Source organism: Dermacentor silvarum, chromosome 1 (genome assembly GCF_013339745.2).
Source record: "Dermacentor silvarum isolate Dsil-2018 chromosome 1, BIME_Dsil_1.4, whole genome shotgun sequence".
Lineage (NCBI taxonomy): Eukaryota > Metazoa > Arthropoda > Arachnida > Ixodida > Ixodidae > Dermacentor > Dermacentor silvarum.
Genome location: NC_051154.1, coordinates 206,701,919 through 206,717,752, shown reverse-complemented (window position 1 = coordinate 206,717,752; position 15,834 = coordinate 206,701,919). Strand labels below are relative to the sequence as shown.

General features: G+C 47.3%; 2 protein-coding genes across 2 annotated transcripts in view; both read left to right on the top strand.

Moving 5' to 3' along the window:
* The window catches only part of LOC119436688 (60S ribosomal protein L28), a 420,941-nt gene that overhangs the window by 362,430 nt on the left and 42,677 nt on the right, over window positions 1-15,834 (top strand). The window lies entirely within an intron of this gene.
* LOC125941825 (uncharacterized) lies at window positions 1,823-15,490 on the top strand. Its single transcript, XM_049659676.1, has 3 exons — window positions 1,823-3,240; window positions 8,243-8,386; window positions 14,628-15,490. The coding sequence occupies exons 1-3, from the start codon at window positions 1,993-1,995 to the stop codon at window positions 14,934-14,936; spliced, it is 1,701 nt and encodes a 566-aa protein (XP_049515633.1). The 5' UTR covers window positions 1,823-1,992; the 3' UTR covers window positions 14,937-15,490.

Sequence of the window (15,834 nt, the reverse complement as noted above, 5' to 3'; positions counted from 1 at the left end):
ATGCATCTACGGCGCTTGACAGTTTGCGCCGTGTTCTGCATCTCCCACAGACTGAAAATGTTGGCGTCTGCGCTTGTATTTGGAGACCAAGACAGCTAATACTGTAGCTGACGAAGACTACGTTGCTGATGTCTCCTTATTCTTGTTGTTTTTTCTACAGCGAACCTGTTAGTGCGACTATAGAAAACATTATCGCGTGTTTTCAGGGTGTCCGTTCTCAAAGAAATAGGTCAACCACGGAATTTACATTTAAAGGAAATATGGAGCATGTTAGGGGTGATGTACAGGCAAATTGTGATGTGTGTGGGTTAATTTTTATATATTAAGGGCTAAATCAATATCGCGATGCTCTCTTTCAGTAGCTGTACTCGGGATACCAGTAGAATTTCAGATCTTTGCTCGCGTACGAGACTTGTGAAAGTCTTCGTGAAGCTGTTATGAAACAAGTCCCATGTCGATAAAATGGGGTCTCAAACCAAGTTATTGCGGCGTCTTCCGCGCAGAAATACACATGTTATAACTCGTCTTAACAGTTCCGCTTGTTGAACGTAGATATACCTTCTCGAACTTCTCCAGCCAACTCTCGGGGTGTTCTGACGATGATCCACGGAAGGTCGGTGCCACCCTGGGTTGCTGCAGTACGATGACTGCAGGCGTATCTGGGTCTGTCATTGTGGCTGTTGACTTGGCCCCTATCTTCCTGCTTTTCTCGGGTAGAGTACGTACTCCGGCAGCAATCCTTCTAGCCTGCGGCTAGCTCGCTGGTCTGTGGCGACGTTGGTTTCACAGCACATAGGCTTACCGGAGGTGAACGGTACAAAACAAAGAAGCACCTCCACCAGATATCAGGAAGTGGTGAGGGTGAAAGACAAGATTGCCGAAACTGAGTCACGAATCTAACTATTTATTGGGCCGAACTTGTGCCCAAAAAACAAGTTGCACTCAAAGCACTACTATTGCGGCGAGCACACTCGACGGTCGGGGAAAATCTGATCGATGAGTGAAACGCATCAGCTATTTCTACATGACTCCTCGTACATTCCAGCGTAATCGGTGGTACTCGCGCCCGTTCTAGAATGTCTTCTTTCTCCACCGTAGTGGAGGGCTCCGGAATAATTTTGACCAACTGGGGTTCTTGAACACGCGTGCACTGCAACGCAGGCACATGGGCGTTTACGCATTTCGCCTCCATCGAAATACGGCCGCCACGACCGGGATTCTATCCCGCGACCTCGTACTCAGCAGCGCAACGCCTTAGTCGCTGTGCCACCGCGGCGGGTATCTCGTTCTAGAATTTACACCGCTATTCACGTTGCGCAAGCCATCTGATTAGGCAACATTCTCTCGTGATAGAATCGGCAACAACGTTTGTGAAAGTTCCGGTACACACCGACGCGTCTTGCGCCGAGCGATAGCTTTAAGTTGTTAGCAGGTGAAAAGCGGTCACTGGAAAATAATAAACAATGTACACGATTCCGTCTCAAGCGGTGATAACGGCGATTGCGTATCTTCCTTAATATTTTGAAAGGCTCCTTCACAGGTTCATTTCTCACCTTGACCGCCACGCGACGCGCACATTTGAAGTAATAAAAAGACGAGTGATGCTTAAAAAAGTGGGCCTTAAGAATACTGGACACGTTTTAGAGCTGAGACATTAGCTGGGAATGCCAAATACGTTGCAAGATAAGAAGGTCGGCGCTACTCTCTATCTCGTCTATACGTGTAAACGTGCCACGTATGTGTATACCAGCATCACTGGCGATATCCGAGTCGCTCTATATAGCATATGGACGCCCCTAGCGATACACCGTTGCTCTCCCAAGATGCGTTGCACCAGCGTGGCATCAGATCAGCCGCCAGGAGTGCTCATCAGAGCAGTGCACTGCGTACAAGTACTTCGCCGCTGCCTGCCACAGCCATACCTGCCGTACCCATCCCTGCTTCGTCCTGAAGAATGACCGTGTAGTAAGAAACCCAAACAGCACAGTCGCCATGATTGTGCGCCTTCCAGCCAACGCTACGCTGAACGTTCACGAGTTTCTGAAAGGTGTCGACAAGTCTGCAGCAGCGCACGAATTTGACGCCACAAACTGTCTAGTCGCCGACAGGAGCATTTTGTCAGCGTGGATAGGATCATGCTCAAGCCTGCGGACCCTGCGCTGTGTCGGCTGCCCTATACCGCTGAACAACCTGCTGTGGCTGCTACTGGAACGGCTTGTACAGCTGGAACAGCTCGAATTCTCGCTCGCGATCTCGCGTGCCGAGGTTGACGAGGTGACTAGGGCAGTTCGTCAGCGCTTCAACAGGGCGCCGGATACCCTGGCGCACAATCTGCGCCGAGTGTACACCGAGGTCAGCTGCGATGATAACGTTATCCTCCTCTCCTTTCTGCTCCGCTTCTGCCCCAACGTGACCGAGCTTCATGTGCACGTCTTGCACGGAAGTTTCCGCAGATGCGTAGTCCAGGTGAATCGCATTTTGGCCTCAGGACCCCGGCTCGAGGGATTCACATTTTCCTCCGACATACCACCAAAGCTAGAGTTTGTGCCATTTGAAAAAACGTGCTTCATCAGACAGTCGTTCGTCTGCGCCAACGTCAATTTCCAGAACTCGAGCGGTCCCTCGAGCTGCGTTTGGCTACGCGACCTCAACCACACGCTTGCGGGCCGGGTGCTTCCCTCGCAACTGGTCCTAGTCTTAACTCACCACGCCGATGTCCTAGGCGGAATAATCAGCGCGGCTATTAGACACATCTGGACGGCCGTCCGCGTTCTTTGTCTCGTCCTGCTTCCAGAGCAATCTTTTTCGGCTGTACCCGAGCCGATAGCCGACATCGCCTACCTCAGCGGTCTGCGCGTGTTCTTTCCCGTCGTTCGGTACGTTGTCGAGCTGAACGTGAGCTCGTTCCACTTCGGTCAGGACCTGGACCTAACGAAACTGCTCCAAGACGCAGGACTCGTGTTCCTGCAGGCGCTCTCGACGCCGCCCTGCGGGCTCCACCAACCACTCGCGGCGCGGCGACTGGCCCACGTCTTCCGACGGCTCGTAGACCTCGACGTGCGCGTGGAACGGCGCGGATACTTCCTCCGCTGCACCCTGTGCCAGCTCGAGTTCCGACTCAACCCCGCTGACGTGGCCGAGCTGCACGACACCTTCACGGGGTCTCGCCGCAGCCTTCGCCGACTCACGCTCAGCGGCATACCCAATCTGGGGTCCCTCGACTTTCTCCAGCGCTGCAAGGTAGTTTCTTTTGTTCATTTTTTTTTTCACTCATTTCTGCACTATTAGAAACATTTGCACGCTAGGGGTGTGCGAATATGCTAAATTTTGAATTCGACAACTTCGAACAGGGCATTCTCGAATCAAATACGAATTAAATAGTTTTCGGTATTTGATTCGATTCGAGAATGCACTGTTCGAAGTTGCCGACTATTCGTTCCGTTCAAATACTATAAGGGACAACAGCCATTGCCGTCTGCAGGGAAAAGTACCGGTGCACTCTTCCAAATGATTCAGCTACAGGAGAACCGCGCTTGCTGCGCTGACAAACCAGTCGCAGGGCGAATATGCATGAAGATCACTCCTGCACAATAGTTTTCATTGGTTAAGTAAGCGTGTCTCGCCTTCAGCAGCCTACGGATTTGTCTCGATTTAGGCAAAGCAACTTAATATTTGGTCAGTTTCATTATGTATGGATTCCTTTAAAGCGATGCGCTCTGCTTTAATATTGCGCTTAGTTCCTTCAACGAGCCCTGCACTTTATTACGTGCACATCTGATGACGTGTTGTTCATCTATTTCATTGCTGTCATTGTAACGGTACGATAACCTTTGCTTTGCTTCTCATTTACAAGCTTCTAAGTTGACGTGACATTCAGTTACCAGCAACAGTCCTATCACATAGCGTAAATAAGTCTTTTTGTTACAAATCAGACTCCACCGAACCTTTAGGTTACACTTTTGTTTCGAAATTGGAGATAATTCGATATTCAAAAGAAGTTTTTCTAGAATATTCGATAACAAAATCCGCTATCATGCTAATAATAATAATAATAATGCTAAGAAGGCATTTTTAAATGGTTTACACATACAGCGTGTGGATGACGATAAAAGCAAACGCGGGAATACAGGAGCTCAGGCACGGACGAGCACCGGGTGTTGCCCACTCTGGCGACACAATTGCCTAAAATGGCTGTCTATGATTACTGCAGCCTGATAACATTAAACTTCGCATATCAAATAACATTCGAATAACATTATCTAATATCTAATACAATTCCAATAGTCCCTGCTATTCGATTGAATAAGTCGCTATTCCCAGTTGTCTACCATTTGTTTCTTTCGAATATATAAGGCATAAAAACCCTTGACGACGTCTTGAGCCAGAAATAACCATTGTATTTGAGTACTGTTCCGAGTGCTTCTGTTGCAGGATAACTGCGGTTGTTGCGCAAGAGCATCAATTTGAATGAACACACGGGGCAGATAACTGCTGCTCAATAATTTCCAGTAATTCGTCAAAACTGACCCGCTTTTAGGCAGCTTTTCAGTTGTCGATCCAGACGTCTAATTGTGAACGGCATTATACATGCATGTGTCAGTGTACATGAGCCTGACTTATTTCGACTCCGCGAAAACTTAATTTTCACGTTGCTTTTGAAATAGAATATATTGGATATTCGATTCGATATTTTGTAGTCGTTTTTCTCAAATGTTCGTATTCGATCCGACTCGCAAATTTCCCTATTCGAATATCTTTGGTTTGCACCGTTTGGGGCTTATCTTGTCGGCAAATAATAAATGGCATCTGTCTTATATATCTATCTTGCGTGACTTTCATTAACGCTGCGAGGCGGGCTCTTCCAGGTCCGAGCGGCATGTACGCTTATATGCGTGACATAGCATTCTCAACAGGAAAGTAGTGAGCGCAGAGTTTTCAAGAAAGGAAACACAAGCAAGATGGATGACGATTATTGTTTGGCGACAAGATACCCGCCTAAGAGTGTAGACTTTTTTGTGAGCCAAGCGCTGGCTCGTTTAAGCTAGTTAGCTGTAATTACATATGCGATTGCAAATCGGATTCTGCAACAGACGGTGACATTGTCTAAGAACATACTTGGTCTTACTCTAGAGTAAAATCTCTGGGCGAAAAACTGCGAAGGGATCGCTATGGTGCAATTTTCTTTGCACGGTGAGCGCAATTATTCTGATTATAACTAAAATTTATATCATATCATTCTCGAGATATGATGCAAAAGTCAGCATTTGCAAGTCAAAATGAGCTGCAACGCACGAGCCATGGCTACAGAGTGTACCGTGACAGCTCTCCCGGTCGAGCGGGTGGCGCTAACGTGCGCCGCTCAGTGGAAGGAAACATCAACAGATCAGCCGTAGAGATCAGCAAGAGACGACTAGAGTACTGGTGGAAAAAAAAGCTGGGAAAAGATGTATACGACCTGATCGCTTAAAATCATAGGTAGCGGTACAAGGTAAATTTTTGAAAAAATAAAGAATAATGAGAGGTATACAAAAATGCTAGATAAATCACATGTATGGTATGCCTGATTAAATCAGGCAGGCTAGGTGACTATTTGTCGCCGCCCCGTTTCAAAGGGGATGCCAATAAACCATCATCATCATCACGAGAAAAAGTAGAGGGGGTTTCGCCAATCCCGCAGTGCGCGCATACTCCCGTGCTTTCCATCGACCATGGGTTCCGAGACCGGGTGGCGCGCGCTTTCGTTCGCGGTGCTCTCATCGAAGCGACCACCCACAGCCGCTGTATAAGAAGGCACATGGTGTGGTGCATAAAAAAATGCATAATCCGCCGCGGCGCCACCTACCGGGGACGATATTAGCAGTATTCATAGTTAGTATATACTAACTCTAAAGGAAAAGCTGGGGGGAAAATTGCCAACCGCAAAGGCGCCGCCATGCATGTTGCTACCTCTAATTTTGTAAGGCCAAAAATATTCAAATTATGATTCAGAAACATGCATTTACACGGAGCACGTACGCATGAATAATGTGTAAAGTTAATTCCGTATATTTTCCAGAAAAAATTCGATGCCTATTAGAAAATTCACCGACGATTACGTTACTCCCTATTGCGAAATTTGAGCGCAGCTCTATACGTGTTTTCATTTCGCCATATATTGGCTGGCGCTAACAATCCGTCTCGTGCGGCACGTTGTTAACGGAGCGAAGTGTGGCGCGACTGCCTTGCCAATCGGGAGATCGCGAGAGGCAGCGCGTGGATGATGCGTGGGCGCGATTCACAGCAGCCGCCGCAGACAGACCTCCGCTAATGCAGCACTCTGTTTGCATATATGGTATCGGTGGCGTCATCTTGAAGCCATCTGTAGTTTAGAAGAACTTGTTGTTGGGCGAGTTGGTACATATTAGCGGACGTTGTTTAACTGCGCGAAAAAAAAAAAAGCACGGACCACAGAGACAGCATGGAACAAGGACGGGCGCAGTTCCATGCTGTCTCTGTGGTCAGTTCCATGCTGTCTCTGTGGTCAGTTCCATGCTGTCTCTGTGGTCAGTTCCATGCTGTCTCTGTGGTCAGTTCCATGCTGTCTCTGTGGTCAGTTCCATGCTGTCTCTGTGGTCAGTTCCATGCTGTCTCTGTGGTCAGTTCCATGCTGTCTCTGTGGTCCGTTTCTTTTTTTTCGCGCAGTTAAACAATGTCCGCTTGAAGCCATCGTCGCCGCAGAGCCCGTCTTGCGCGGCACTACGCTTTTCTTCGTCTGCTTTCGCCATACCCTCCTCCTCCGCTTTCCGCCTCGCTCTCTTCGCTATCGCCGTCTGTCATCCCTCCGCTGCGTTCCGCGTTCGCTCTTTCATTCTTCGCTGTGCTCGTTCGCTCGGTTACGCCGAGGGCGCCAACGCTCGCCGCAGAGACGGGCGCCTAAAAGCTGCGCTCTAAAAAATATGACGTGATATTTACGGTGCGTGAAAGGATCTGTTTGCAGACGCCTGAACTATAGATGGCGCCACCTTACTGAGGGAGGATCGGGATCGTGTTCATTGCGCGTCTCGTCTGCATAGCATCGCTTCGCCTGCGCACAGTAACAACATGGCGGCGCCTTTGCGGTTACAGATTTCACTGCATGGGCGCTAGAATTCCCCAAAAGCGTTTTTGACTGACCGGGCGCTTCCATATTTTTTTTTTCGTAAAAGCAATTTTTTTTCTCTCGCAAAACTAAACATCGATTTTAGCTCTCAGCACTCGGGTAGCAAAATATTTTTTTTTCAATTAAAAAGGGTCACTGGACATGCGCGGCCAAACTTATCTGAACACACCCAGGAGACGTTTCGGCTTCCACACGGAAGCCTTCTTTACAAAGGTAAAGAAGCCGTGGCTCGAAACAGCGAGCTTTAGTTCGCTTCAGTAATCTGTTTAGGCATTTCCTGTGCGAAGGCGGGATATTACCATAGCGTGACGTGCCGTTGTGACCGTCGGTTGTCTATGGGTTCCGGGGCGGCATAAGACACATGCGAACACCGTGGAGGACCGAAAGGGACTGCCCCTTCTTTTTTCCCCCGAGGCACCCCTTGCACGCGCGCGCTCGGCGCCTATCTTCGTCGTTCTGCGACGCCCGAAGCGGCGGGCGTCGTACACATGCTCAGCTGCCTGTAGTCTGCGCAAAAGGCTTCCACACGGAAGCCTTCTTCACTAAGGTAAAAGGCTCGAAACATCGGGCTTTAGTTTGCTTCAGTAATTTGTTTAGGCATCTCCCGTAGGGAGGCGGGAGATTACCATAGTTTCGGTACAGCTTTTTTTCTGCTGTCTAAATAGTTAGATTCTAATTTTTCTTTTACATCTAAACATTATCCCCGCTGGCGACTACTTAAGCCTGATACAAGTTTATATTATGCTGCATGGTTTCTGTATGTTCGCGGAGGGCGTTGGCAAGCTGCATTTTATTTAATCATTCGTGTACCTCTGGGCGCCGCTTTTGCCTATACACACATAATCGCAGTCCGCGCTTAATCACCATTCCAGGGAGCTTTCTTTAATCTGTAGCTTACGTTCATCAGCTTGTACTTTAACTTACGTGAAGGAACCTGAGCCACTTGAATGGTGCAACTGCGCAGAACATGTACCCATGTTTCGCTGACGCCGAGCACGTACGGCATTTCGGTCGGCGAGGAGAACCGACCGTGTACCGCGCGCTGTTCGATCGTCCATTCGTAAGTTGTTTGTTCGTCCACTCTGATGTGCCTCTCACTCCCAGGTGGAAGAACTCCGCCTCATCGACTGCCCCTGTCCATGTCACCCGGACTTCCCGAACCTCGGAGAACTGCTAACCAGCAACAGGAATCTAATTTTTCTGGCGCTTCGGCAACCCACACTGCCTTTCGGCACAAGGCAACTGGTGGTACGTTGTTTTATCTTCGGGGTTTGCGCCACAGCGTGTCTACGAACCCTTGTCATTCGTTCCCTCTTTAAGCAGTTGGTTCAGATAGGCGGAGTCTCAGAGTTGGAGAAGAGAACTTTATACAGGGGGGGGGGGGGGGGGGGTATTTAGAAACAGTTTGCAAACTGGCGGGAAAGTAGCCCGCAGGGCCAACCAGTCTGACGTGGTCGACTGCTCTCTCGGGACTAAAATGGGCCGGTCCAGCCTTAAATGCGCTTGACGACGCTGGCTCGCCACTCCATCATCGTGCGTAACAAGTTGGGATTGCATGGGGTGACGTCACTCGCGTTGCATTTCTTCCCTTCAGGAATCAAGAAGCCATTGAAGAAGGCTGGGGAAGTCCGCTAGCAATGACTGGGCTGCCTCAACACTTTTTTGCGTGGGTACAAGGCTTTTCCGCAGATGTACAGGAAAGTGCTCGTTTCTTCGTCGCCGCGTAGGTGGTTGTGGCACAACACCAGGCAGCGGAAGTATTCCGCTTCTTTTTATCAAATCCCGTGATCCGTAAATTGCTCAAGGTATTGAAATTCGTCTGAAAAAGTAAGCGGAAGTTGTAAGGAGAGATTTCTTTCCTAACGTCTTTTCTAGCTTTACTGCAGAATGATAACGTTTGTTTATCCCGCGTTTTTAGTTATTCGGTAAATTAGTGTTCACTCAAACGGCTCATTCTCTCACCGACAACTGCCTAGAACGTGTCATGAGACGATGGTGGAAATGAGAACATAATTTCTAATGATAGAATCGAGCATGCTTTTCGCCATTTAAGAAGGAATTCTAATTTTCAATTGGCACAGAACGCCGCAAGAAACGGTAAGTGGCGCGAACTTGCGGTGAAAACTTAGTACTTGAGATGTAATCAATGAGATTGCTGTACGCAAGTTGGCTGTTATCAAATACTACCGCACACGTATTGTTTAAAATCGCAGTCTTAATATTACATATGCGTTTGCGCTTTGCTCTATATGCGTAATGCGAATTAAAAAATTATGTTCCCGCGCACTGTGGGAATCGGTGTAAGCGAAGCTTTCTGTATAGTGTTTGCGTTAATTAAATGACGGCAATTGGCGGTGATGGCAAAAGTTATTGAGTGCTTGGTGCAATACGAGAGTGGTGAGGTGATGTTGCCCTTACGCGTGCTCCATTTGTTTGTCTACGTAGTCACAGAACACACAGCGAGAGGTGTTTGCTCGAGGCGTTGTTGTGGGCCAGTGTTCGTGGCCTCCGAGAAGGTTGGCACACTCATTGCCTCGCACAGAGCATCGTATCGTGGCAGAAGTGTTAAACATTAATTAAATTGTGGTGCTTTCCGTGTCAAAACCACGATCTAATTATCAGGCACGCTGTAATTGGGGGACTCCGGATTAATTTAGGACACCCGGGGGTCTGTAACGAGCACCTAAATATAAGTACAGGAGCGTTCTTGCATTTCGCCGCCATCGAGTAGCGGTCGGTATCAAATCTGCGACTTCGAGCATGAGATGCCGCGTCGTATACGGAAGTGTTGATTTGCTGTGCGGCCGCGGTGCTTTAATGCTGCTTTGCGCCTGTCTGCCCTGCGTCGCTTCTCTGCAGGACAAATTTCCAGTATGCTTACTTTTCTGAAATAGAAACGTGCCGTACCTTGAATTTAGATTTATCCACTTAGTCCTCAATTGTTGCCACGTCAGAGAAAGCCTAGAGAAAAGCTAGAATGGTAGAGAGGAAATAGAGAGAGGAGACAGAGGAATGGGGTAATGTCAACACCGTCACGAAACGGGTGATAACAACGTTGCCACTCTTCGCTCGTGGCCGCTTGTATACCGTATTTACTCCCATAATGAACACATTCGCGTAATGCACGCACCCCCCCCCCCCTTTTTTTTTTAAATCAAAGCGAGTTTTTTTTTTTTTTTTTTTTCTTCTCGTATAATGATCGCACCTCTAATTTGCTGCCGTGAAGTAGGAGACACAAGGTACGATTCCGCGTCCGATACGGCGTTCGACGTGCCGGAACAGCAGCCGGATCCAAAGCAATAGGGTCGAAAGTTGGGCGAGTTGGTACGGTAACGTAATTTTGTTACAGCTCGAAAGGACGAATACGTAGACGAGATATACACAGGACGAGCGCTGACTCTCAACTGAAGATATTATTTAAAAAGATCACATATATAAGCGATTGCACTACGTATACACATATAAACCAAGGAATGCGTGGCCAGATACAAATACGAAGGCCTAAAAGTTAAAAGAGAGCAAAAATCAAACAAAAAAATTGCCAGGAAAAAAAAAACAAACTTATAACACCAGATTATCTACGGTGAGCGCACGAACTAAGCACATATGCATATATCCCTTATCCGACAACGAGACCGATGCCTGCTTGACGCATGCGTCCCCCATTCTCTTAATATGAAAAGGTTAAATTATTTCGCGAGTATGGCATGTATGTCTAGAAAGGACTTCAGTATCTACCAACACGGGTGTTTAGCCGCATATGTGACAGTGCGTTGTTAGATGCGATGTATGAGTGTTCTTTAACGATTGACATGTGCTCTTTTAATCGGATAATGAGACACCTACCACTTCGTCCCACATATGATTTTTCACGTGTGAGTGGAATTTGATACACAATTTCACTCTTGCAAAAAAAAAAAAAAAAAAAAAACGTTGACAAATGCTTTATATCGCAACCACCTCGTCTATTTTCACACCGCTCGAGTTCCCTTCTTTCCTTCACCGCATAATGCATGCACCTCAAACTTTGCGCAAGTGTTTCGGAATAAAAGTGCGCCCATTATTCGAGTAAATACGGTACATAAAAGGATAACGAGAGAAAGGCGCCGTCAGAAAGCTGGTACGGTACGGCACGGAACATTTCTGCTATTCCTGAAAAATAACTACCGTAAAAAGTACCGACACTTCAGCCACGATGTGATGTGCCGTGTGAGGCAATGACAGTGCTAACCTCTCGCAGGTTACGAACAATGGCGCACAACAACGCTTTGAGCAAATACGCCTTGCTGTCTGTTATGTGCACTGCGTAGACAAACGCAAGTGGTGCACGCAAGGTAAAGTTAAACGTCACCTCAGGACTGTCGTATGCCGTCCAAGTATAGTACATCACCGCCAAATTCCGTAAATCAACGCAAACAGCACAGCAATCTTCGTTTACATCGATTCCCATAGTGCGTGAGATGTGCACAATTTCTGTCATTGCCCATCTCTTCTATCACACTCCTGCCATATGCTCTCAACCAAACACCTCCCACCGAGCCGTGCCAGACATGTAGCAGCCGCAGTGGAAAAGTTGAAGGAAGAGGAAAAGGAAAGTGGCACTTCTTCGGCTAGGTACGCGCAATCAAGAGGTGTTCCACAAGGGGCAGTACTTTCTCCAGTTTTATTTAATATTCTAATGAGTTTCAGCCCAAGTCATGATGACGTACATACTTACGTGTACGCTGATGACATAGCGTTTTTCTCATCGGCAAATGACATCCAAAAACTTTATCAAATATTACAGACATACTTGTCTGTTATAGAAAGATGGCCTCATGCGATGCATCTCTGTCTCGGCTTTAACAAATGCTCAGTGCTCGTGTTTCCATTAAAGGACCCCATATATATTTATCTCTCTTATCTAAATATTATCCCACAAGTAGTGACTGTCTAGTATCTTGGCGTGATATATGATGGTTCACTGTCTTGGAAGGCACACATTGACTACATTGCAGCAAAATGTGTTCGTGCGGTTGGCTTGCTGCGTAGGCTAAGCAATAGTCGATCAGGAATGCGAAGAACAACGCTGTTAACAATATACCGCACGTATGTTCGCTCGGTATTGGAATTTGGGTGTGTGCTCTACTCTGGAGCTCCTGCATATAAACTTCGCCCTGTTGTTCTTCCAGAGAGGCAGGCCTTGCAACAATGTTTAGGGCTACCTAAATTTGTAGCAAATGAAGTTCTACATCTGGGAGCTATAGAATCCCTTCTCTTGTTACGAGGTTTCGATTATTAGCTGTACAATCATATTTAAGACTATATGAATCCCCTATAACGCGTTCACAAACAGTTTTTATATCCCAGCCGGACTTGTTTTTCGGCTTGTACTGGCCGCGATTCCACACACAACATATTATTTTTATTCAAACTCTCTTAGATCAGTTAAACGTCCAAATTCGTGAGGTGAGTCCTGTTTGTTACAACACCAATTCCATTAAAATTCAGTACGATTATACTTTCCCTAAAAATGCAAAGGCACTACCTTACCGCATGCTAAGCTGTATCTTAAATGATTACTTTTTGCACGTTCCGATGAAGACAGTTATAGCCACTGACGCTTCCCAAAATGAAGAAAAGTGTGGAATTGGAGTATTTTTTCTTATTCTTGATTGGTCGTTCTCTCTTCGCCTCGCAGACTTCGCACCTGTCTTTCTAGCAGAACTTTTAGCTTAGTTCTAGCATTCCGTAAACTAAATACATCAACACGTTCCACAGTGGTTGTCACGGATTCTTTATCTCGGTGCTCCTCCCTCACGGCTTCCGATAATTCCCCGGTTTTGCGAGATTTAATATCGTTAGTGCCCCTCACTTAGCTTTGATTAGATTGGTTTGGGTACCAGGGCATAAGGGCCTATTTCTAAACGAAATGTCATTCATTGGCGAAAGCGTCCCTGAATGGCCCGGTCATTCAAATCCTACCGGCTACAGCTTTCATCAGAGGGGCTAGATTTCGGAGGCAAATGACGCTGCGTGAATTTCACGCCCCTTCTTTAACAAACCCCTCAGCTTTCCAGCACTTGTCGCATTATTGGAATAGTAAACTCTGTCAAAGTCGCAATCACTAGACTACGCTTCCGAATTCCATTTCTAAATTTTTACCTACACAGAGCTGGTCTGGTTCCCTCACCGAACTGTCCCTATTGCCGGCAACATGAAACATTAGATTATTTTCTCATTGTATCTCAAAGATATGCTGAATTGCGAAAAAGAACCTTAGAAACACCGTTCCGACTTCTTATACTACAATTAAATGTTCAAAATTTACTATCTTTGGGGGCCTCGACCCTTGGGCACAGCGACAGGAAGGTTGGCGATGCCATCCAGGATTTCATTGCAGGGTCAGAAAGATTTAGACTATAAAATCAGAGCTTACGGTTCGGTACAATTTTACAAAATCAATGATTAGCTGTTTATTTTTTTAGTTTCCATTTATTCCTTCATGTTATTAAAATCATGTGATATAATCTACCTATGAATTCTCATATATACGTACCTATTGCCAAATTTATGTTTGCAGTGTTTTATAATTCTCTTATTGTTATATCGAACTACCCGGTTCTTGGCCAATCCCCCAGAGTAGGTATGTGCATACCGTCTAGGCTGTACATCTAGTTCACGCGAACGAGCGGCGCTGCCTTTGCAGCAACGAGTGGAGCCGTGGCGTCCCTCATTGCATGGTGGCGCACATGAGTGCTTTTGTACGCCCGTGAGTTTGCAAGTGAGTACCCCGAGTTCTGTGGTGGCTCTGCGAGAAAAGGTGCAGGCTGTGCCGGTTGTGGTGCGACGGGCTGCACCCACTCGCTGCAAGGTTCGAGGGTGCACTGCACCGCGGCGGCACCTTTCCTTGAACCCTACATGTACGTGCAGTCGAGGACAGCCAAGGGTTCGCCACAATCGAGGGACGATCGAGAGCCTAGGTGCAGCGCACCGCACATGGATGCAGAAGGCGCAGAAGGGGCAATGAAACTTGGTTGAATCGAATAGATAGAATAGACCTTAATACTACCACACAGCTTGGCTAAAAAAAAAGCCTTGACTTGTATGTGACTAAAGCACTTGGGCAGGAAACCACGATAGCGCGTAGTTATTATTGTAGAAATTCAACACTTCAGAAAATATGAACCCCAGGAATATCGGCTAATTAGTAAACGAAATATTAGTTTCTTACAGCTGGTGCCGCACTTTTCGTCTGCTTCCCACCAATGTCGGCGTATAATCGCTGTTGCGCTCACCTATTACTGTTTCCAGCATACGATTACATCCTTATACTGCAGATCGAAACATTCTGATAAAAAGATGCTTCACGGCGTTTTCCGCGTTACCACTGTATGATTGGACACTCTGACCGGTAAGCTTTTTGTTGCGCTAAAGAAAAAAAGTGGGTGCCATAAAAATTGGTTGCCTGGCCCTTTAAACACCTGCCGCGCGCAATGTTTCGTTCCAGGTGAACGTGACCAGAGTTGAAAGGCTGGAGTACTTGTGCCTGCAGACGGGACTTGGCGTTCCCGATAACACCGCGGAGACACAAGTGGCAGCGCTGGCCGCTGGACTGCCGAACCTGAAATATCTGCATGTTCATTACTGGGACCCGGCGAATTGCAACGTGCAGCGCCTCACGTGGATGCGTCTTGACAGACCGGAAGCTGGAGGCCGCATGATTTGGAACGAGGCCTGCATGTTGTGTTCAACGGCCACATTTATAGGACTCGCCAAGCCCCGGAACCGGGGATATTTGTCTGACATGACGCATTAAACCGTCGGTGCATATGCGTTACGACGGCGAAGCACTTGTGCGTGAAATTACCATCCGCCGTGCACCAGTCGTGCGAAAAAGGTGGCCTCCAAGGCACCGAACAATGCGTCCAACAAGGCGTCCAACAAAACTTGAAGCCTGTTTTCAACAGCCTGAGCTGCGACTTCTCCGACGGCTTGTCCTGCGTATTTGATGGTTTCGAGGCACATTACTCTTTACCTCACTCATGAAATCATTAAGAGTTCTTGCCTCGCTCGATATGTGTCCGTACATTGAAGTAGCTGGTTCATGGACTGATTCCTCGTGTGATCCGACGTGCACAAACGCCTGAATCGCACAAGTTCCTAATCAGGTTCCAACAAACCAAACAGCTATCCTTATGACAGGCGCCGCATGTCGCGTCGGGCGCGATGCAGAACGTCTTCACCATTTGAGCAAAACGCGCTCGATTCGACACGCGGCGCGTCTCGAAAGTGGCTGCTCTGAATGCTAAGACTTGAGAGCCAGTTAGAACTTGCGGTCGGACTGGACTCTGCACGGAAGAGTGCGTGGAGCCGTCCGTGGCTGGAGCTAGTCACATGACAGTTTTCATGTGGAATGATGCCACGTTTCTTATTATTTACGGAATGCTGGCAGACGTAAGACGTAGCTGCGAGCAGCAGTGTTGGTGGCACTGACTAGGTGGTGCGTTCAACTGGAGCAGAATGAAATATACTCTTAAAATGGTCCACCACGTTCTACCTATAGCTACTGGTGCAAAAATACTGCCAATAACAGTCATTACCATACAGTAAGTCTTCTTTTTTCCTTCCACGACATTACTTTTAATCAATACGAAAACGTGTTTTAAAGGAGCCCTGAACCACTTTTTAATCGAAGTTGAGAAAGCCATCTGCAG

Excerpts from the sequence above, each read along its gene's own strand:
- LOC125941825 (XM_049659676.1), top strand. The coding sequence starts at position 1,993 with ATGATTGTGCGCCTTCCAGCCAACGCTACGCTGAACGTTCACGAGTTT. Across the intron at positions 3,241-8,242 it reads ACTTTCTCCAGCGCTGCAAG|GTGGAAGAACTCCGCCTCAT; the intron begins GTAGTTTCTTTT and ends TCTCACTCCCAG. Across the intron at positions 8,387-14,627 it reads TCGGCACAAGGCAACTGGTG|GTGAACGTGACCAGAGTTGA; the intron begins GTACGTTGTTTT and ends GTTTCGTTCCAG.